At 43.9% G+C, this 22,413-nt stretch overlaps 1 protein-coding gene across 1 annotated transcript; it reads left to right on the top strand.

Annotated features, from left to right (window-relative positions):
- The first annotated feature begins 690 nt into the window (after positions 1-690).
- Positions 691-20,759, top strand: COPZ1 (COPI coat complex subunit zeta 1). The gene is made up of 9 exons (XM_081130131.1): positions 691-765; positions 11,845-11,913; positions 13,256-13,337; positions 13,953-14,044; positions 15,634-15,689; positions 16,998-17,075; positions 17,244-17,295; positions 18,480-18,518; positions 19,343-20,759. The coding sequence occupies exons 1-9, from the start codon at positions 748-750 to the stop codon at positions 19,388-19,390; spliced, it is 534 nt and encodes a 177-aa protein (XP_080986257.1). The 5' UTR covers positions 691-747; the 3' UTR covers positions 19,391-20,759.
- The last annotated feature ends 1,654 nt before the right edge of the window (positions 20,760-22,413 follow it).

Raw genomic sequence — 22,413 nt, 5'->3', positions numbered from 1 at the left:
TCCCTCCTACTCTCTCCTCTCTGGTCTCCAAAGCTCTAATAAAAGAAAACTTGCTTTTACAAACTCACCGGGTCCTTCCCTGGGTTCAGCACAACCTGGCACTCCACTTTGGAGAGATTATTACTGTAGCAATCAACTTTCTGGAGATTCGGTTTATCTACTTAACACTTGGGCAACCCTTGGCTTTGTTCTACAGTTGTACAGCCTTTCTGGGAGGATGCTTAAGTGATCTGAGCGAGTCTGAGGGAAGAGCTAGCAGTGTTGGCCAACGCAACCGTGGGTATCAGGGACTTAATAGAAGTTCTTAGTATAGGGATTGGGGTAGGATTCTATCGGGAGCAGCCAGTTTTAAGGGCTAAGGAGACATAGCGCCCCCTAAAGGAAGTGCGTATTAAAGCGGCTAAAGCAGGACGATATCACGTGCTCTTCGCCCTGCCAATTGAAAATTAATATTCGTTTCCTCTGTTCCCCATGGAAACAACCCCGCCCACGGACACTCCCGCCCCATTCAGTTACGAGGTTTTGCCATTTTATTGAGTGTTTAAACTGACAATCAAATACCTGAGCCTTCTGGCTGGACAACTTGCTTCCGCTAAGCAAACTAGTACATTTATTGGTCAATAAAGCAATAACTGGCAGTCGGTAGTCCAATAATCACCATGCTGGGCGGAGTCTAATGAGGGTGTAGGGCCAATCAACGGTGGCGTTGTTTTTGTGGCTCCACGTCGGCACCAGCTGCGGGGCAAGATGGAGGCGCTGATTTTGGTAGGAGCCGGGGCAGCTGAGATGCTGCGGTGTCTAGAGGGGCTGGGAGTCGGGGTTCAGCCTGACTGGGAGGGATTTAAAAGGGGAGTTCCGGGTAATCCTCGGGGACAGAAGGTTTTGTCAGTCCCTGGAATAGCGTGTGGCCTAGAGCAGGAGCTAAAGCCTCGGTTTAGAGTAGGAAGCTCTGCCGCGGAGAGGACGGAGTCGGTGGAAAGTTGAAGGGAGCACATGGAGTCCTTAGGACGCAAAGGTTCATGAGGGTACTGAGTTGGGGTCTTCCAGGTTCCCCGATTTTGAGCATTGTGGATGATATCCTGATTTGAGTTTCCCCAAACCTCCAAATTCGCCCCAAATTGTAAGAATAGAGTTGCAGGTGTTTGTTTTCACAGGCTTCTCCAGTTGGTTGTCACAATTTGACACTCCTTTGATAATTGCCTGTCACATTCCTTCAAAAAACTGTTTTCTTTTTACTTAGGTTTCCTGTTAATCCGCTTTATATAGATTTGTCATGATAAAGAATCAGTATTCCATCAAAGTTCTGGAATACGTGGTAGAGTTAGCGTGGATTGTGGAACATTTTTTCAGACTTCTTATTCTGCTCTCCTTTTTCCTACCCATTTAAATTTTAGGAATTATTGTAGGATCTGGGATGCTAACTCTCTCTTTGGTTATATGAAAATTTTAGTGGTTAAAGGGGTGTATTAGCTCCCTTGTCCATATGATCTTTTTTGCTTGTTCAAACAAATAAAACACTATTACCCCTTCTTTTAAAATTGGACCAGAGAATTTCTCTTAAAAGTGCCCCATCTGTTTTGCAATTTGGAGATGTTAACACAGATTTTGTGTGTGTGTGTGAATTTAGCTCCCAGCTCCTTTCTTAATTGAGTTGAACTCTAGGCCTCTTTCTTGTCTTTTTCTTTCCTTCAGCTCCCAGCTCTTCATCAGGTAAAAGAGAATAACAGGTTTCAGTTACCCTTTTTCAAAATAGCAGATAGAGATTCTTTATACCATATGAGTTGGTCAAGTCTAAGTAGAAAGCTTAAAATTTGAGTGTTGTTTTTTTTTTCGTTTTTGTTTTTTAATTTGAGTAGTTTTTAATGAGATATTTTCTGTCCCAAGAAGTTAACCACTATTAATCAGTTAACAGATTGGGTAAGTTCTAGGGTAGGGTGGGGAATGTCCTGCCTGAGAGCCATACATAGCCCGAGAAATCTTTTGGTTTGGCCTTGCCAAGGCAACTGCAGGTGGGACTAGAAATTCATTAAATCTAGGAACTTTTTTCATAGCTAGTTTTTTTTGTGTGTGTTTTTTTTTTTTAAATATATCTTTATTGATTTCAGAGAGAGGAAAGGAGAGTGAGAGAGAGAGAGAGATAGAAACATCAATGATGAGAAAGTCATTGATCAAGCCCGCAACCGGGCATGTGCCCTGACCGGGAATCGAACCCCGATCGCCTGGATCCCAGGTCGACACTCAACCACTAAGCCATGCCCCGGCCGGGCTCATAGCTAGTTTTTAAAAAAACAAATATCTTTATTGATTTCAGAGAGAGGAAGGGAGAGGGAGAGAGAAAGATAGAAACATCAATGATGAGAAGAGAGTCATTGATCAGCTGCCTTCTGCACGCCTCCTACTGGGGATCAAGCCCACAGCCCAGGCATGTGCTCTGACCAGAAATGGAACCCCGATCTCCTGGATCATAGGTAGATGCTTAACCCCTGAACCACGCCAGCCGGGCTCATAGCTAATTTTTAAGTTGATAATTTTGTATGGCCTGCAAATGATGTAAATATCTAAATGGCCCTGGCAGAAAAAAGATTCCCCACCCCTGTTCTAGGGAATTGGTTTCTTTAGAAGTTTTTAGAAATTTTTAGACTTTCCTACACCTGTTTAGAAGGGAGCCTGTTTATAGGTAAATGAGTGAGGGAGATGATACTTGGGGAGCTGTGTCTAGTGGTCAGTTGAGGGACTTATATGTAAAGTCTCACATTTTCTCTTTCCTCAGTTCTCTGTCTCTGTTTCCTCAGTGAAATGTATTTCAACCTGCTTCTTTCTTATATCCATTTTAATCTGTACCTAAGATGCTGAATTCACAGATCCCTGTTAACCTGGTCAGGTACCCCACCCCTGAACTTTGCTTTAAAAACCATACTGATTCTGCCTGGCTGGGTGTGGCTTAGCAGTTGAGCATAGACCTATGATCCAGGAGATTGCAGTTCCATTCCTGGTTGGTCGGGGCACATGCCCAGGTTGCTGGAGGCAGCTGATCAATGACTCTTTCATCATTGATGTTTCTATCTCTCTCTCCTTTCTCTGAAATCAATAAATAAAAATTCAAAAAAAATAAAAACCATACTGATTATTTGTCATGATGAACCTATATATTGGGGTTAAGGGAAACCAAGGTATAGGGAAAAGAGCTTGTTCAAAGAAGTACAATGTCAAAACTAGATTAGATTTTGATTTCTAATCCCAGACTAATTCTCTCTCAAATGTTACCTCATCATTAGCTTCCACCTCTTCAGTATACAAAATTGTACTTTGACTATCAGTTATATAAAGTGTCAACAGGTATCAATTCTTGTGCTGATTTCCAGAGTTCTTAGGATATTAAGCTAGTATTTTCCTTCGTCTGTGTCAGCTCTTTCCAACTTTTTTTTCTTTCTCTTTACAATTTCAATATATTTGGGGCTCCCAATTAAGAATTTATATACTTTTCTCACCATTCTAGCCATTTTCAACTGGAGTTCCAGGAAAATTAAGCCCTAATGACATAAGGCATTCATTGTATGTAATGAATCAACTTCTCTATCCACAATGGCACTAGTTTTGTACCATGCTTCGGAGAAGTGAGAAAATAGTCATGGAAATAATTTTCAGCACTTAGTGGTTCAGATGAGGAACCCTAGTTGGAAATTAGGTGGTATTTCCTAAGTTTTTCATTTTCTTCTCACTACCCTCACATACTGGCCCACAAAATTTAGCTCCATCTGATTCAGAATCACCCTCACTGCTCCTTTTAATCTCTTCCCCTCTTCTGTCTACTCAGCAGTATCTCCTGATTCACAGGTCACCATCCTCATTATGAAAACTATGAAGAATCCTTGGATCTTAGCTCTCTTCTGAACTAAAGAGTTTACTATAACTGGATAGTATTTAACAAGCCATTCCTTAGAAAGGGAGACAACTTCTAAAGTTCCTCCTTTTTTTTTCCTTTTTTTTTAAATTTTACTTTTTAGTAATTTTTAGAGAGAGGAAGGGAGAGAGAAACATCAATTTGTTGTCCCACTTATGCATTCATTGGTTGATTCTTGTGTGTGCCCTGACTGGGGATCGAACCTGAAACCTTGGCATATTGGGACAACACATTAACTGAGCTACCCAGCCAGGGCCAATAGGCTTCCTCCTCTCACTTTTTAAAAAAAATATTTTTTTATTGATTTTGAGAGAGAGAGAAAAAAACAATAACAACACATCAATGTGAGAGAGAAACATCATTAGGCCGCCTCCTGCATGCCCCTTACCAGGGATGGAGCCTGCAATTCAGGCATGTGCCCTGGCCAAGAAGGGAACCGGCAACCTTTTGATACACAGAATGATGCCCAACCAACTGAGACACTGGTGAGAGCCTCCTTTCACATTTTTATTACCTGGTTTGGCTGGACCTCTGTGGAAAGCTGATCAAAGCATATTCTGTCCTCACCTCTGCAAGCGTATAGCCATAGAATATTGAGAAGAAGGGAAGGGTAAGCTAGAGGAGGTCAAGAAGAACCATCAATTGAAATTTGATCTGATTATTGGTATAACTAAATATCAATATATTCCCTTCATTTAAGGATTTTACAATAGGTCACATTTCTTTCTTGAATTAAGTAATCCAGCCCTAGCTCTCAAGCATATTTGTCTAATCTTTCTCAGGTCTCCTTGTAGTTTCTAAGGAAAGAGAACTTTTCATTTCCTTCTGTTCCCAGTACTTAATAATGATGCTCTCAGCCTGCATCTTTGGACTTAGCTTTCTCTCTCCTGCTGCTTTCTGCTGGTTATCCCTTCCTTGGGAATGGAGAGGGATCTCTGCAGGTCACCATTCTCCATTAATAACCTGTGGAATCTTAAAGATAATGGCTTATCCCCTTCCTCCTTTGGTCTACCTTTTTTTCTCAAAACTGAATTACTCTAGCAGACTAGGTCCTTAAATCTTCCCTCATAGATTTCATTTTTCCTGATCCTCTTAGGATTCACTTTCAGAGTGCTTTTCCAGTGCTTTATGGATCAGACTTCTTGTTTGTATCCTTTCTCTCCCCTTAATAACATTTTTACCCTAAAAAAATGACAAAATCCTGAATTGTAAGCCTCATTCAAACATCAGGGCATCCAAAGTGCACAAGAGTATGCATATATATGGAGGAGGAGACTATGCAGAATACATCAGTGACTCTTAAAGGTTGATATTGCTCTGTGGCCTTCGCTTCCTGAATCATCTTAATGGGGCTTTTGTTAAATTCCTTTGGCACTAACAGTAGAGGTACTTGGCCTAAATGTCCCCTCCTCCTGCTCTGGGCAAAGGTATCAATTACATTAAGCCCCCAAAGCACTCCCATCTCGTTCCTGGCAGTCCCCTGTGCCCCTCTCCCAGCTGCGTCCTTGCTGGTGCCTGGCCCCTCCATTTCGTTAGGAGAAGCAATCTCCTCGTTCCTGCATTGTGGAGATATATTTCTCAGCTAGGGCGCGAGCAGTGCCAGCACTGCCCCCGGTGAGGTCCCTGGCAGCCATAAAAAATTTTATTGTGATTATGTTGGTGTCGGGGTGTCCATCTGGGTTATTGCACACCTAGTTTAATTGATTGAAGTTTAATTTATTGACACTTCAAATTAAATGATCAGAATAAACTGTGCTGTTACTCTGGCCGGCTTGTTTTAATGGTTGATTGCTGGAAGCAGACCTCAGCTTGAACTAAAACCCCTAAAGAGCAATTGACGCTGCTTCTAACTCTCCCCATGTCTTGCCCTCCAAGAAGACCTCGTTATAGATTTCCGACATATTTATATATATTTTTTCCCTCTCCCTCACAGTGGTGGGAAAGAGTTGGTCCCTGGCAAGGTATAAATTACATCGAAGGTCTAAGGGAGCCGTCACATGGTCAAAAAAGGAGGAGGGGCCTCCACATGAAGAAAGCCAGACCCTTGAGAAGCCAGGTCTTCCCTGGGAGGTAGAATATGAATGCAATTATCAAAATATTTGAGGGAGCATAGTGACGGATTTAGAGTCTTTCTCATCTAGATATTTGCTACTGTTTTTCACTTTATTCCATCAACATGACTTGGTTAGGCAGGATATTGACAAGCAAACTAATTATGGAAAAGGAAACTAAAGAAGCAAATAAAGGATAGAACAAGAATAAAGAATTAGTGCCAATCTACCCATTTGTGCTAGAGTAGTTAAGAAGACAAAGGCAGAGTATCCACAGGCAGCTGATGAATATGGATTGGGAGATTAAGTCCATGAACATTTTAAGATGCCTCTGTTATCAAGGGCTGGCCCACATTCTGCCTCTCCTGATTCTGCACAGAACAGGCTTTCTCTCAGATCAGATTATTATTAGAGTTATCCTGTCCTTAGAGTCCCTAGCCTGTGTAATCTCTTCTGGTGTTTGACCACCACATCTCTTCAGGAAATCTTTCCTGTTGTGTAACATGAGTCTTACATGCTGCAGATGAAGCCTAGGTCTTCTTATTTGACTTTAATTTTCCTAGTATCAAGGCAGATAATTCCTATTTTCAGCCAGTTGGCCTGGATAGCTCTGTCTACCAATTTTCTCCCTCCTTTTCTCTTATTTGTATAGTTTTTAGAAGGAGACTGAAACTAGGGGAGTGGCTAGCAATTCTGCCTCAAGGATTGATTTGGGGGAGCAAATAGATTGAAAGATGAACACAGAGGCTGTCAATTCAGTCTTTTAAAAGACTAGCTTTTGGGTGCTTGCTTTGGCAGCACATATACTAAAATTGGAATGATACAGAGAAGATTAGCCTGACTCCTGCACAAGGATGACACACAAATTCATATTTAAAAAAAAAAAAAAAGACTAGCTTTTTGTTTTCAGGAGCAGATGGAGGGGGAACTTGGGAATAAATTAGGATACAGATCATGACCAAGGACTCGTCAGAAATGGATCTACCCCTACTTGATTTTTCCCTTTGCTGAGTGATATTTAAATGAGGGCTCCTGAATTACCAAACTGGTAAGGCAGAATATTCTAATGTTGCACCCAAGCCTCAGGTGGAGAGTACTCTGATTTCTGCTTGTTCAGTTCATTTCTCTTCCCAGTAAGTACTACTTGCTTTGTCCCACATTTCTGTAATTGTTTCACTTCCATAATAGTGGAAGAATTAGGGACTGTGTGACCCCTGGGCATAAAATTCTCTGGCTTTCTGAATTTTAATAAAGAACCTGAAACTTTGCATTCCTGAAGAGCTCGGGAATTGATTATCTTTGTCCTGCCTGTCTCACAGCCACCAAATTTAGTCATTGAAAGCTGAAGGGATGTGGTGCTGACCTTTGGTCCCCTTGCTGGCTATGTTAGTTTTCTCAGTCATATTTATTAATTTATGAAGGCCACACACATTGTCATTACTTGGTGCCAGGCAGAGGAAAGGGGGTGATTTACAAAAATATCACTCATTTCTCCCCTTTTTCATTCCCTCCCCACACCTTCTCTCTTCCTAGAGAGAATCTTACTTAATTCTAAACCTAGGTCTATGAACTCCTTCAAGTCATAACAGTTTGTGAATGTGTATTTTTCTGGTAACAAGGTCCATAAATTTCATAAGCTTATCAGAGGGGTCTGCTGTACTTCAAAAAAGGTATTAACATTAACTGATTTAGCTCAGGCCTCTCATTTCTCCAGTGAGGAAGCTGAGTCCTAGAGAAAGATAGAACTTGAAGTAATGGCTGATCCAGTCTATAATACAAGGATTTTTTAGGAGTTTAAAGACATTTTCTTCTGTAGTGTCAGAATTCTTGGTGACTATGCATTCATGTTTTGTATCTATGTCAGATAGGAAGATTCTTTCTAGGTATCTCTTCTGCTGTCAGTTTTTCCTTCCCAAGATGTGTTCAGTTTCCTCGGTATAAGCAATATTTGGTCTCATATCATTTAGTTCTGTGGTACCTGTGGTTCCTATTCTTTCCTCAACTGTATTTCTTGAATCAAAGAAAACCTCTGGGTAGTATGTGAAAACTGCTCTTCCCTGTCACAACATTTACCTAATTATTTTCTTTTCATCTGAAGTCCCTGGGCTCGTGGCTGGCAAATTGGAGCCCTTCACCCCAGAGGAGCTTTTCATTTTCAAGAAGTTGGCACAGAGTTAGGGAGCAAATACCTGCTTAGGCCATGTAGAACTGGGATTGGTATCTAGGAATTTCTCCTTCTAGTTTTTACTGTCTTGGCTTTACTTTACAAATAGGATTGAGGGAGAGCATCTTGTTTCTAGTTGATAAAGATCTATTGCCAAGCCAGGGTACTACTTTTTGGCATGACCATAAAGATTTCTTTTAAGTGGGGAATGAAGAACTTTCTAGGAATCTCAACCAGATTCTTACTTGTGCCCTTTCAGCTCTGGGGATAGCATCTTCTAACTTCTCGAAGGCTTCTTGGTCCCCCTCCTCCAAGAGAATCAAATAAAGTAATTAATCATAGCCCCCCAAATATTGTGTCTACCTTCTCCAAACACTCCCCCAGTCCTCTACTGATGGCATATCATGATCTTACCCCAGAATGTTCTCTTACTGTATACATTGTGAACACAATTTAGTGCTTTTTTGGAGCCCATCTCTCCTAGTTTGACTTACAAGACACACAAATAGAGAGCTTTTATCCAGGGCTGCCTTTTTAATACTTTTACTAATGACTATAATCCTTAGGAAGCTGCAGGTCATGGGAAGGCCCACAGAGGGCAGCACTAGGAATGGCTCTTTCCCTCTAGTCCTCTGTGCTGGAGGAGGGGATACTGGGAGATGTTGATTTTTTTCACCAGGCTTCAGAATCCCCTCTTTGAGATAAAAGACTCCTTTGCAGCAGGCTGCTTGCTCAGTGTTGTTTCAGCTCTCCTGAGGAGTCCAGTCTCGGTTTTTCTTGATAATAAAAACATACATAAAAATCTATCTGAGCCACCCAGCCTCCCACAAACTAATCTGCCTACACATCATTTCCAGGCACCATTAGCATTTGAGGTGAAGTTCTGTTATACACTCAGGCTGTGGCTCTCTGAAAGTCAGTGCATCACAGAACTTTGTCTCGAAAGCTTTCTAGCAGCTACCCATTTGGGAGTGGGAGGGAAGAATAGATCTTTTAAATCCCTTGAACATGGCTCTAAGCTTATAGGGTCGTTCTCAGTAATCAGCATTTAATGTGTTACAAGTTCAAGCCTAGTCTATTGTCCATTTCTCAATAGCTGGGAGTTATTTATAAACTTGCCCTTTGCAAAAACTTAAAAATGAAGTTACATTATTAGTAATGGCTTTTGGGGCCTTTAAACTGGCTGGCTTTATGGTGTGAGAGGAACTCCTGGGCCTCCCCACTCCTGAGAGGTAATGGGCCTGGGCTGAAGTGGAACCAGCTGCAGTCAGGAGGTGGCAGGAGAAGTAAAGAAGAAGCTGCTGGCTCCAGCTGTAGCAGAATGGAGAATTAAAGCAGCATTTAAGCTCTTGCCTAAATTCTCAGCTTGATTTAGTGTAGTTATTCCTTTGGAAATTTGAAATGACCAGCCTTTTCTCTAGTGCTTTCTTACCCCTTTTAGAGCTGTAAAATAAGTCAGATCTGATCTTGTTGACTTCCTCTGCCTGTCTTTTATCTTTCCCAGGAAGATCCAGTATTTTTATTTTGGGGGTTTCCTTGATAACGTCTTCTAAAAAGCTAGTGAAAAGTGCCAGAAATTTGTTTCTCTCTTTTTGCCAGCTGTTTTAGGTCCTCACACTTTGTTGGCCACAAAGGACGTTGTCTGACTCTCCTAATTGGCAGGTGGCCATAAGGGTTTTTCTTTTCTTTGGGATCCCATTCTTTACAGGGATGCCAGACTCTGTGGTGCAAGAACCAGTTACCTATGGCAGTTCAATGCCCAGTTTAAACCATTAGGAAGCTCTCTAAGGTTGCTGTGAATGCAGATAGAAGAACAGAGCCAAAGATTTCCAGGGAAAAGATTGTGGGGGAAAATATTTCTTCTAAATTCCTTTCCCTATGGACTTCTTTTCCTCTCTTAAGGAAACTCATTCCCATCGGTATCTTTCTTTTGGTGAATTGAGGATCCAAGTTGCTATAGAACTGAGCCTGCTTTATGGGATGACCTTTCTGTGGGGAATTAGGAGTTAGGAAAACTGCTTTACTTGTGACCTATTAGATGAGACTCTAGAGACTTCCCTCTGTTAGACACAGAGTTCCCTTCATTTGAGAGAGGAGTTCCTCATACCTTGTTTATTCCAAAGAGTAATCTATATAAGGTGGGCATCTCTAAGGAGTGTTTATCAGATGAGAGATAAGTTGGTAGTAATATCACCCAAAATGGCCACACTAGGTAAGCTATAAGAGGGTCCCCTAGATGTATACTACATCAAAACATTTTTACTTTATTCTGAAACTTTATCTAGTCTCATAATCATTCAATAAATATTGAGAGTTTAGTATGGGTCAGGCATTGTTTTGGACACTTGGGATAAATCAGTGAACAAAACACAAAAATTGCTGTCCTCAAGAATTCAGTTGGGGAAAGCTTACATTCTTCACCTTGTTGTCAAAAGACTGGGTTACCTATACTCTCATTCTTAACTCCCTGAGCTAGGGTTGGTCCTTTGCATGGAACCATAAACCTCCTGGAGCCTCAAGGGACAGTTTACCTTTATAGATACTGCAGTTTCTGGATCCTTGGCAATGATTCTTTCCTCCTCACTCTTGGGTCTTTGTTAAACACATGCTTGGAGAGTATATTTGGCTCCTGTGAGGACTGTGGTTTTCCTAAGCAAGCCAGGAAAGGGAGGTAGCAAAGCAACAGCCTTGTCTTATAGCACAGGGGAGAGATATCAGTGGTAAGTAATATTGATTAGAAAGTCAAGGAATGAGAGCCTGCAAATACCTATACACATACCACTGCCTTCCCTCCCTTCTCTTTCTTCCTCCCCTGGTTAGTTGGTTCTCTAGAAGTTGCAGGCGTAGAGGAGCTTTTTGCAAAGTGATGTGCTATGCAGTTATTTGAGTTGTAGTGTAACCATTAAGGCTGAGGCTGTGATTCCTTTATGAGAGCCAGTGTCCTCCAACTTTGATTCTTGATAGTGAAGAAACACCCCCTCCTGCTCTTTATTTCCAGGCCCCAGAGTGTTTCTTAGATGGATCCTCTTCGCATTGCTTCTAAACTTCTCCAAAATTCAGATTGGTTTTTGTCCTGGCAAGTTAAGTGGTGGTGGTCAGGGTATATTAGAGGAATTGGGATCATAAGGGAAGTCTTGGAAGATGGATGCCTCACTGGGCTACATTCAGAACTGGTGTGTGTGTGTGTGTGTGTGTGTGTGTACACGTGTGCACACATGCACTGACATTTCCCTCTGGTCAGTGTGTGGGTGGTTTAGGGAAGGCTTGCTTTATGCCTCTGCATTGCTACTGCATTGGGACTGCAGAAACTTCCAAGTACATTAGGGCATTCAGCCCTGATTTCAGATAGCTTCGTGCAGTGCGTATTAATTAATCTGGTCACATTCCATACCCACCTGTGCATGGGAGACCAGTGAGGGAGAGTAATTTGGAAATAACTGTAGCATAATATTTGGAAATAACAGCATGACCTTCTTTGATTAAGCACTCTTTGGGTCTGGCTCAGAGAAACTGTTTATCTGATGCTGCTTTTGAGTCCTTTGTTAAAATGCCCCCTCCCTCAATTCACTTCACTCATCACTTGGTCATTCTCAGTGGGAAATGTCAATATCTAATCAGGTTGGGATAGGAGACACACAGAAACACCCCAGTGGGACTAGGAGAAGGTATATGGTTTGCCAGTAGTGTCAGGAGCATTCAGGACTGAAGGTATGTTCATATCTCTTCAGGAACCCTCCCTGTATACTGTCAAAGCCATCCTGATTCTGGACAATGATGGAGATCGACTTTTTGCCAAGGTGAGATTCCCTTTCAAATTAGTTTAGAAGCAAGACAAAAACTTACTCAGATTTGACTTTTGGAACTGGCCCTATTAACTCATATTCCTTGATACGATACTGTAAATTTGAGAATTCTTCCATCTTTTCCATGCCTACTCCAGATAAAACCTGAACTGCTTCCATCCCTTAGTTGGCCTGCTTCTCTGCTTACTATCCTCAGACTTTGACCTCTTTTGTTGTCAGCATCAGAGCTGTGGAGAACTTTGGAACTTTGGTTTCCAAACAAAGCAGTGTCTAGATGTGAGATGTAGCCTGCCCATGCCCATCACTTCTGTCCCTTTCCCTTCTACCTTGTCACCTGCCTGGGCTTTTCCAGGGAAATTTCTTGTACTTCCAGAGTTCCAGCCCTAGGCCTGCAGTTACCACCAAGCTTGTTACCTCCTGATTTTCCCAGTGTGTGATGTTTCTAACTTTGGATCTATTAAAAAAGAAGAGAAAGGACACCCCTCTGCTCTCCTCTATATTCTCCCCCTCCTGTAGAAATTTTTTCTGTCCCTGGTGTATTAACTCCGGGCAAGCATAACATAAATCAATCAGCAGGTAGAGATTAGTTTAGAATTCACCAGCTGTTCCTCCCTGTAATTGGATGTAACTATGCAGGACACCTTTTGAAACAGTTATCCAGTTACTAAATGCCAGACCTGTCATAGGTCTTCAGCTGACTGCGACGGATTAGCCCCTAAAGAGCTGAGCGATTTAGCAGCCTTCATCTCCGCCCCCGTGCCAGGGAGAGCTTGGGAGTGGGCTTAGCAATGTGCTAGATTGCCTCCTGCTTCTTTCAGTTTGCAGAAAAGAAAGCTAAGATATGAGAGCACATAGGGTAGGGTTTTCTTTTCTTTAGAGAAGATTTTTGTAGCCTTTCCCCATTCTTCACCTTCATATAGTGAATGAGGGTCTGCAAGAAGTGTTCTGTGCTCTTAGGGCCTTTTGTGTTCTCTAGCACTGCTCCCTGACATGGGGTAGCTTCTAGGAAGCACTTGAAGAGAGTGGCCTCAGGATTGCTCTCTTAGAGTACGGACAGGAGCAGAACCTCATCATAGGACTCGTAGACCTCTGCCTTTACAGTCTTAGAAATGTGAGATGGGGTTGCTTAGAGCAGAGTCCTTAAAAAGTTATTTTTGTATTTGATTACTTGCTGCCCATTCCCTGCCTCCATAGTTCTTCCTTCTTCATATCAGTATTTCTCCCTTACCCCATGCCTTGAAAGAGAGAAATCCAAGATCAGGTGCAAAACACAGTCACTAATCATTCTGGGCTCTGAGCTCTAATGACCCAATCCTTCTGCTTTCCCTCTGACCAGTACTATGACGACACCTATCCCAGTGTCAAGGAGCAAAAGGCCTTTGAGAAGAACATTTTCAACAAGACTCATCGGACTGATAGTAGGTCATTTTCCTTTCACTATTCCCTGTGTTGGGGGAACCATGGTGGGAAGGGGGTGACAGCAGGACTGCAGAGAAAGGATAAAATGACTGTGCCTCCTTTTTCTCTTTTTTTCCTCCTCCCCTCATATAATAAACTCTTCAGAAATGTAATGGGGAGGTGAGTGTACCTCACACGGGAATACTGTGCTGGAAGGTTGGCTGTTAGCTACCTGTCTAGTCCCTGGATTTATGAGCCTCACTTGACAAATTTAACTGCAGCTCTGCTTATTGTACCGCATCCATTAGGGCAGGTAAATGGAAGTCTGTAAAGGTGACCGCTCTGCATTTTCACCTCCGAAGGATCGACTAGTATCCTGTCTCTTATACAAAGAGGGAAATAAGGGTAGTCGCGGGGAGGGTGGTTAGAGGAGAAGATACATTTAGATTTCCTCAAGTTTATACTTCCCTTCTGCTACCACCTGAAAATAAAAAGCAGGTCAACTTTGATCTTTGGGGGTTATTCAACCTACATTATCTCAGCCCAAAACAATTGGATACCAGGAGTTCATGATAACTCCCGTCCTACTTCCTTGTCTTAGGCCACCTACTTTTTCCACCTTTTTTCCCCCCTAGGTGAAATCGCTCTCTTGGAAGGCCTAACAGTAGTATACAAAAGCAGTATCGATCTCTATTTCTATGTGATTGGCAGCTCCTATGAAAATGAGGTGAGAATCCCTTCCCCTCTTTGCTATCTCTGATCCCACTTCCTAAACCATAGGCAGGACATAGTTACTGGTTCTGGGCCTTAGGAGTACCACATCCCTCTGGCTTCTGACTGGGCTAATGAAGTTGTCAGAGATTCCTGCTAGCCTCACAAAAATGGCCTAGCAAATGAATCGACCTAAAATAGAAGTTTTCCCAGATCTTTTTTTTTAATCTTCATATAGGAGACACCACATGTGTTTTAATATATATTAATGGACAATATCAATGGCCTTTCCTGGATAGTGTGTTTTAAGATGGATTTCTGAGATATGGTCAAGGTAGGGGAATGCTTGCTCTTGCTATGAAGATTTCACACCTGACTGAGTTTGGGTCAGTTAGCTTACATTCTGGGTTGAAGCTATATATTCTGACTGGGTATAGTCCTTGAGACTTGAGACTTGTGCACTTGAGAAACTGGGTATAGTCCTAACCTGCTTCCTCTGTACAGGAAAAACTATTTACCTCAGGTAGCAAGTACCAGGAAGGAGAGTAGATAAGTAAAAATAAGCCTCCACATAATGAGGCAAAAGTAAAAGTTTGAGAGAACCAACTCTTACTACTGTAAGTGCTTTGTACAGTACATTGTTATTTAAACCTTACAATACTTCCTTTTTTTTTAAATCCTCCCCTGAGGATATTTTCCATTGCTTTTCAGAGAGAGTGGAAGGGAGAGAGAGAGAGAGAGATAAACATTGATGCGAGACGCATTGATTGATTGCCTCTCCAATGTGCCCCAACCAGGGTGGGGATTGAGCCTGCAACACAGGTACGTCCCCTTGGCTGGAATTGAACCCAGGACCCTTCAGTCCGTGGGCTGACGCTTTAACCACTGAGCCAAACCAGCTAGGGCTGCAGTATTTAACCAGTGTTGAACTACAAAAGTGGCAGTTTCATGTGGTTCAACCTAATTTTCCCAGGGTTACACATCTAGAAAATGGCTCAGCTGGGATTTAAGCCCAGATCTGTCTGACTCCAAAGCCCATGCTCTTTCCACCAACTTTCCGACCTCAGCTATTGCTTGGTTAATGATTCTTTATCTAAGACTGGTGGGTAACGTCCAGCCCACAGGCCCTATGTGGCCCATGAAATCATTTGGTTTGGCCCTGCAAAGGCAGGACTAGAAAGTCAGTAAATCTAGGTGCTTTTTTCATAGTTAATTTTTAAGTTGATAATTTTGTATGGCCGGCGAATGATGTTATAAATATTCAACTGGCCCTCGGCAGAAAAAAGGTTCCCCACCCCTGATCTAAGACATCAGGTAACATACACAGTTGGTAAATACATGAGAGGATTGTGATAGGAAAGTTCTGTTTGAACAGACTCATCAAAGAGAGACATCAAATTGTAGAATCATGTAGCAGAATTTATTTCTGTGAGAAACCACAGGTCCTCTTTCTGTTTTGCTCTCACTTGCACCTTATGCTTTTGGTCCTTTGTGAAAGCCTGTGTCTTTTGATGCTTAATGAATTAGAGGGTTTTATTTTTTATTTCAGGTAGCAGCTTTCAGGGCCTTGAACCTTATCCTTCTGCTTCTTCTATTTCCCAACAGTTGATGCTCATGGCTGTTCTGAACTGCCTCTTTGACTCATTGAGCCAGATGCTGAGGTGAGCAGCCCATTCTTGACATCTGTTTGGGAGAGAAAGTCACTATTCTTCAGGCACATGGATTTGTAGGGAATCAGCAGAGGCTCCAGGGAGCTGATTTACCTTGAGAAGTTGGGCTTTTTTTATTTCAGAGTAATTCACACTGAAGGGAGGACTGGATGGAGGGGAAAGTATGTCCTTCTGGAATAATTCTAAGAAAGGGAGCAGAATCTTCACCTCTGTGTCTATTCTGTTCCCCAGTGGCTCTGTCAGAGTTCTAAGCACCCTCAAAGTGCTTTTCTGAACTTCATTCTTTATATTAGGTATAGGTAAGGGGCAAGCATAGGGAAATGTCCCAGATAAAACATCCGTACCTTGGGAATGGAGGCAACACTCCCAGTTTTTCACTTTTAGCCCTTAGTTTTTCCCTTCTTTAGAACAGGAAGAACGTGCCAATTACCTCTCCTCCCCTTCCACTACTCCACCAGTCCTTTGTACCCCATGTAGATGGGCAGTAGAAAAGACATAAGATACTTTTCCTGAAAACATACAGGGCTCTGAACTTCATTCCCCCAGCAGCTCCCAAGTGAACCCAGCACAGACAGCCATCCGGAGCCGAACAGCAGGCATTCTCAGCCTCTCAAAATCAGCAGGGTGAATGGCTCAGATTTCCTCAGGAAGGGGTGATTTATTTCTTAGCCAGGTGAATGAATAGACTTCATTTCGGGTAATCTAGTATAAGAGTCAAACTGACGGATGTAACTGGCCACAAGCACCAACCACCGGATCTGAGGCTGGTGGATGTGGGCCCTGACTGTTCCCAGCCCCCTTGTTGGGCTTCTTTTCAAGACCTGAACAAAGCTGGGGAGGAGGGGGAGGGGTTTGAGCAGAGAGAGGCTTGAAGATTTGTCAGAGCTTGAGTGCAAATAGAGTTTGCACTCAACCCCTCTCCACCTCCTGCCACCTTTAGATTGAGTTTTAGCTCTGTTTATTTCCTTTTTTCCACCCACTGATGTCAGCATTTATGAGCAATGTCATGAGCAGCATCATGGCAGGTAGGAAAGAGACAATAGCTCTGGATAATCAACCCTTGAATAGTCAGAAACTAACCGTATTTTTTGGATCTCTTTCCTGACATTCCTGATCCTTTCTTAGCAAACAAGAGTAGGAAGGGATTTAGAGTGAATTAGCTAAAAAGTTATTGTTTACCTTATTTCTTGGTGTGGTTGGTGGAGACATTTATTGGTCTAGTGTAGGATCCCAACTCAGATTGTGTCCTAGGATTCCTTTCACACATGGGCTGTTTCTTCTTTTTTCTTGGGGACTCAGGAAAAATGTAGAAAAGCGAGCTCTGCTGGAGAACATGGAGGGGCTCTTCTTGGCTGTGGATGAAATCGTAGATGGAGGGTGAGTTTTCTGACTTGCCTGGACCTCCCTGGATCTAGGGGGTATGCGGGGGGAGGGGGCAGGTAACTGCCCCTATCCTAAAGCAAGTGGGCTGAGTGACCAGAGTATCTCCACAGTAAGTAGGTCCTTCAGGAGACAGCGAAAGGTGGTCTCTTCTTTGTCTTTTAGGGTGATCCTAGAGAGCGATCCCCAGCAAGTGGTACACCGGGTGGCATTAAGGGTAAGCATGAGTGTGTTCCTCTATATTCCTCCATCTACTCACTCTCCAGGGCCAGACTTGCCAAATGTATTTTAAGGGTCTGGGCTTGTAGAATACATACAACCTTTTCCTTTTTCAAATTCTTATTGTCTCAAAGGGAAGCAGAGGAATGTTATTTCTGCCCCTAACCTGGTACCTAGTACTTCATATGATCTTTGCATAGAATGCACATTTAATTGAATCAATGATGAAATAAAGAGATTTTAATATTGCTGGTCCTGAAACTATAAAGGAACTTGAAGTTGGCTTATTCTTCCAACTTCACAGGATAGATCACAGTCCTTTAAAGAGTGTCTTCCTTGTCTTTTAAGGTCTTATAAAACTGAGGATAACGCCTCTCCATCAGGAAGTATTTATTTGCTAGAACCTCAGTCCTCTGGTGCTAGTGATATTAGAAAGGGGCCTCTAAGTTAACCATAGAAGGTTCCAGATCTGCTGAGGAGATAATGATGGGTGCAGAGAGAGCCCACCAGCAAATTGGGGGGGGGGGGTGCAGAGATGTCTAAGCAAAGCAAATCTCCCCATTCACAGAATGTCCCAGCTCTGACCTCCACAAAGTGAAGGCTGACAGTGCTGGGTAATGGGAAATCTTCTCCCTTAACTGCCGTGGGCTCCATTTGCATACTTTAATCTTCTCCTCTAACATATGTCTCTATGTGGCAAGAGAGAGGGTCCCCCCCACCAACTCCCTCCTTTCCCTTCTCAGGCTGCTGTTGCAGCAGTTTATTTCTTCAAATTAACATGCTGTCGTTACCCATCAGGCCTTGCGGGACCCATTAAACTATCCCTGGCTCCCCCTCATCCTTTCCCTTGTGATATTGATATTCAGGGAGGGTCTTCTCTGACTAGGGAATCAGGTCCTCCTAAGTTGTGGATCACATAACCTGCTGATTACTTGGAATTGAATAAATTTTTTAAGAAGTCCTCCTGCCTTAAAATGGATGAAATGACCGTTTTTTGCTCACAGTCCCTCTGGCCAAGTAAAATTGTGGCTATACTAGTCCTTAGAAGGGACTGGTAATTTTTAAGATATCTGCCCTTTGCTTCAGTTTAAAGGACCATCTCTTTCTTGTCTCCTGCCAAACTTTGATCAGGCCCTACTCCAGCTTTCTCCCACACTAACTGCTTTTTCTTCTGTGTTGTAGGGTGAAGATGTACCCCTTACAGAGCAGACCGTGTCTCAGGTATGACTTTTTCCTTTCTTCCTCTCCAGATGGGACTGGGTCACTCAAGAGGCTAGAATAGCATTCCACCCCCAATCCACAAAGTCTGAATGAGGCTAGAGACTGAAGACACATCTTCCTTGGCTCCCTCTTATTCTAGAGAACTGGGATTCATACAGCCAAATGCTCCTACCCCACTCCAACTACCATCCCAGTTTGCTATGAGCAGTGGCTGTCAACCTTGGTGTGTACCCTTCAAACTCTCCCTGCCTGATGCCTCATTCAGTGATTTATTCCCCAGCAGAAGTTTCCCTTAAGCAGATGGTCTGTGTGTATATACACTCTCTCTCTTTCTCTCTCTCTCTCTCTCTCTCTCTCATTATTCAAATGAGGGCTAGGCTGGAAATGCATATTCTAGAATATGCAGGTTTTACAGATCCATCCAGCTACTTTGCAAATAGATTTGTCTACCTGATTGGGGGTGGGGGCAAAGGAGAGATTCTGTTTTCTACCCATTTGGAATTCTCACTAAGAAGTCCATCTAGATATGGTAACACACACACACCCCTTTTAACATATGTCCAGTAACTCCCAGTTTTTTTCTTTCCTCCCAGGTATACCTCTTCTCTCTTCATCCTCCCAATGGATTTGAATTTTTTTGCAATTTCCCAAACTGACAATCCTCTAGGGTCTTAGAGAGCTTCTTACCATTCCTCTACCTTTGGGGATTTTCTCTTTGCCATTCTTCTCAGGACAGGGAAGGCAAGTGAGGGGAAGGAAAGCCCCAATCCCCATCCCCACCCTATCCCCAAACAAGCCCCTCAATGCTGCCCTTGTCCCTGCAGGTGCTGCAGTCAGCCAAAGAACAGATCAAGTGGTCACTCCTTCGGTGAAGACCCCACTGGTCCTGGCTCCTCACCCCCTCAAAAAAATCCACATGTCTGCTGTGACTTCTCATCCAGTCCCCCAACTGATGCTCTCAGGATCATCTCGGGGATCACAAGGGATCCTTAAATCTCCATCCTGTCTGTGGTTGCTGCTCCCAAACCCCTAGAAGCTTCCCATTCCTTCTCACTTTTTTGTAGTTCTGGGAGTAAAGCTCCCAGGAGATCTGGATGCAGGGCAGGGGAAGCACCTCTTCCTTTCTAGATTGGATTATGCTCCCACGTTCTCCTACCCCGCATATTTTCTTCTTAACTTCTGTGCCCTTTGCTGCAGCTACGTGTCAGATCAAAGCAGGAGAACGAATGTGCTGAGTGTTTTTCTCCCTTTACCTTTATCCGGCCTTCATCCCAACAGTTCATATGTCCAGCAAGGGGAGGGAAAGAGAATTCTTTTCTATCGAATGAGTGGGGGGTGGGGAGAGGTATATCTAGTCTCAGTCACCCTACCTCCCCCTTACTGGCCTCAACATTTTCTCCCATTCCTTCTTAATGCTCTGTCCTCCAGCCTTGGAGGAAAGATTGGAACAGCTCATAGGTAGGGGACAGAGCAGAAGAAGCAATGATTTAAATTTTATTGGATAGGGCTTATAAAATTCTGTATTTCAGTCACAGCTGCATTCTTTACCCTGATTCTGGCTTATACTTTAAAAACTGCTGTGGTCTGTGTGTTCATTGTGGGAGTGTCCATTTCTTGGTCCCATACCTTAACTCTACCTTCACTACCCTGGGATCTTTGCCTGGCTTGTCCTCTCTGTGCCCTGGAGGAAAGCCAGTTCCTGAACTAAAACTCCATTCTAGTCTTGGGAAGAAGCCTTTCTGCTCAGAACTAGGGAGGGGGTAGAATTTATGACTTGGGCCTCTGGGCTCTCTCCGTCCTGTTTGCTCCCCCACATGCTTTTCACTCCTCTGCCTTGGGTCTGCAATCCTCGCCGCTTAACCCTATCCTCTCTCTGCCTCAGCCTTATATCCAGGCAGTAGGTCTGGGCTCTTCCCCTCCCTAGGTCGCTGAGAGAGGTGCCTTCAGAAAACCTTCAGGATATGGATTTCCCCAGGAAGATGGAGGATGGAATACCCGCTCTTGGGTCGAATCTTTTCCCTTGACCCAAAACTTCCCATGAAAATGTCTCAAAAACCTTCCTGAGACTTAGGGTTCTGTCCTACCCATTACCTGCTGATTCTCCAAGACTGAAGTGGGGCACATAACTGGGCATATTTGAGGGGGCATTTCTGTGTAAGAGATATATGGAGTCAGGAGATAGCCACCTTCATGTACTGCTCTGTGCGAAGTGGAATAAAAGGAGATTTCTTTTTCCAAACTGCCTTTGTGTGATGTTTCTTTTCCTCTTCCTCTCTTTTTGGCAGCTGCTCCTATTCTTCTAGCATCCCCCTCACTCCCCATCTTATAATATTTCTTCCCTCTTACCTCAGAGACTCCCCGGCATTCTCCCCCACCATCACTGCCGTCCCTAATTTACGGGCCTGTTTGCCTCCTTGGCATCTCTCAGTCCCCTTGCCTGGAAATTGGCGCCAGGGGTGGGGTGGGGAATGGTATTTTCTCAGTGGGAGTCCCAGGGAACTGAGTTCTCCCCCACCCCCCCCAAAGCCAGCTGCCTGCTCCCACCTCAGCCATTAGTAACCCGGAGACGCGCACCTGCGTGGAGGCTCTCCTCCAGACCCTGCTCCCTTCCTGAACCTCCCACTCCTGCTCTGAAATGGCGCTGAGCCGGTTATTTATCGGAGCCAGTGCTGCTCCAGAAGGTCAGGACGGTGGTGTAAATAACCTCTTCTCGCCATTTCCCCGTCCCTCCAGAGCCTGCTCCCCTCCCCCTCCTCCACCTTTATTCTCACAAATGAATGTGGCTGGGCTGGCGCAGAGCCTGGCCCTGCATCTTAATGGGGCAGTGAGCTCACAAGATGGATTTAGCTGGGGGTTTTATGGTTGCCGCGGCGACAGGAGAATGCTTTGGTTTTCTTTCCCCCTTCCTCTGCAGGATTTTAAGGAGGGGGAAGTGTGGGGAGCTTTCCTCTGCACTGCTATTTGAAGGGTCTCCTCAGTCACCTCTGCTGCTCATAAGATGGGCCCCTGCAATTCCAGGATTCAGCAAGAGAGACCGCATTTAGGACCTCAGGAAAGGATGAGGGAAAGAAGGTTAACGAGTGCAGAAGAGCCTCTCCAGTATCAAGACATGAAACCTAGAGTTGTCCAGTCTTGCCTGCTCTTCTGTGAGAACCTGGCTATTAAGCTGAGCAACTATGGGGCACCTGTGCTCAGGATACCCCTCAGCAGATAGAAAAAAAGAAAAATGCTTGGGTATACCATCCCTGTATTGAAAATTGGCATATAGAGGCTTGGATGAGGGGTAGGTATGTGTCTTTGCCTATCTGCAATGGGGAAGAGCAGTGTCAGGCACTACCATCCTGATATTCTTACAGATCACTCAACATTGACCCTGGGCGGGAGGCCTGTCAGTGTGAGAACTGAGAGGTGATCATTGACCATGTGGAGAATGGAGTTCTATCCAGCTCTCAAATTTGAAATTCTCTGAGCTTGTTTCCCCAGCCTGGCCTGTTTGAACTTTTCCTGCCTTCTCTTTCCCATGGACCTCTGGTGCCCTGACCTACCCAGTCCTCTGGCCAACAATTTTTTTGCAAGACTATGAGCAAACCATCGCCTGCACTGACTAAGCAGAGACTGGGGAGCAGGGTCTGATTATCTCCCTCCTTTGGTCTCTTTCTGTTTGATTCTGGGCCTCTGTCTCTGTTTGTGAGCCCTTCCCTCTTCCCCAGGGAACCCGGGTAGCCCCTCCTCCCCTCGCTCCCTTCCTCTTCTTTGGCTGGGAAAGTTACTGCAGCCTGAACAGTGCCAGACACCTGCCTGCCAGATGTGGCGATTCTCCATTCTTCTCTTCCCCCTCCCCAAATGTCTATCCTTTCCCCACCCCACTGAGCTCAGGCAGAGAGAGCCCCCCCAC

Source organism: Miniopterus schreibersii (assembly GCF_964146895.1).
Source record: "Miniopterus schreibersii genome assembly, chromosome: 2".
Classification (NCBI taxonomy): Eukaryota; Metazoa; Chordata; class Mammalia; order Chiroptera; family Miniopteridae; genus Miniopterus; species Miniopterus schreibersii.
Note: the sequence above shows the minus strand (reverse complement) of the source record. Positions and strands in the feature narration are given on the sequence as shown.

Coding starts and splice junctions, on each gene's coding strand:
- COPZ1 (XM_081130131.1), top strand. Junction 13,338..13,952: donor CAAGACTCATCGGACTGATA/GTAGGTCATTTT, acceptor TTTCCCCCCTAG/GTGAAATCGCTCTCTTGGAA. Junction 17,076..17,243: donor GATGAAATCGTAGATGGAGG/GTGAGTTTTCTG, acceptor TTTGTCTTTTAG/GGTGATCCTAGAGAGCGATC.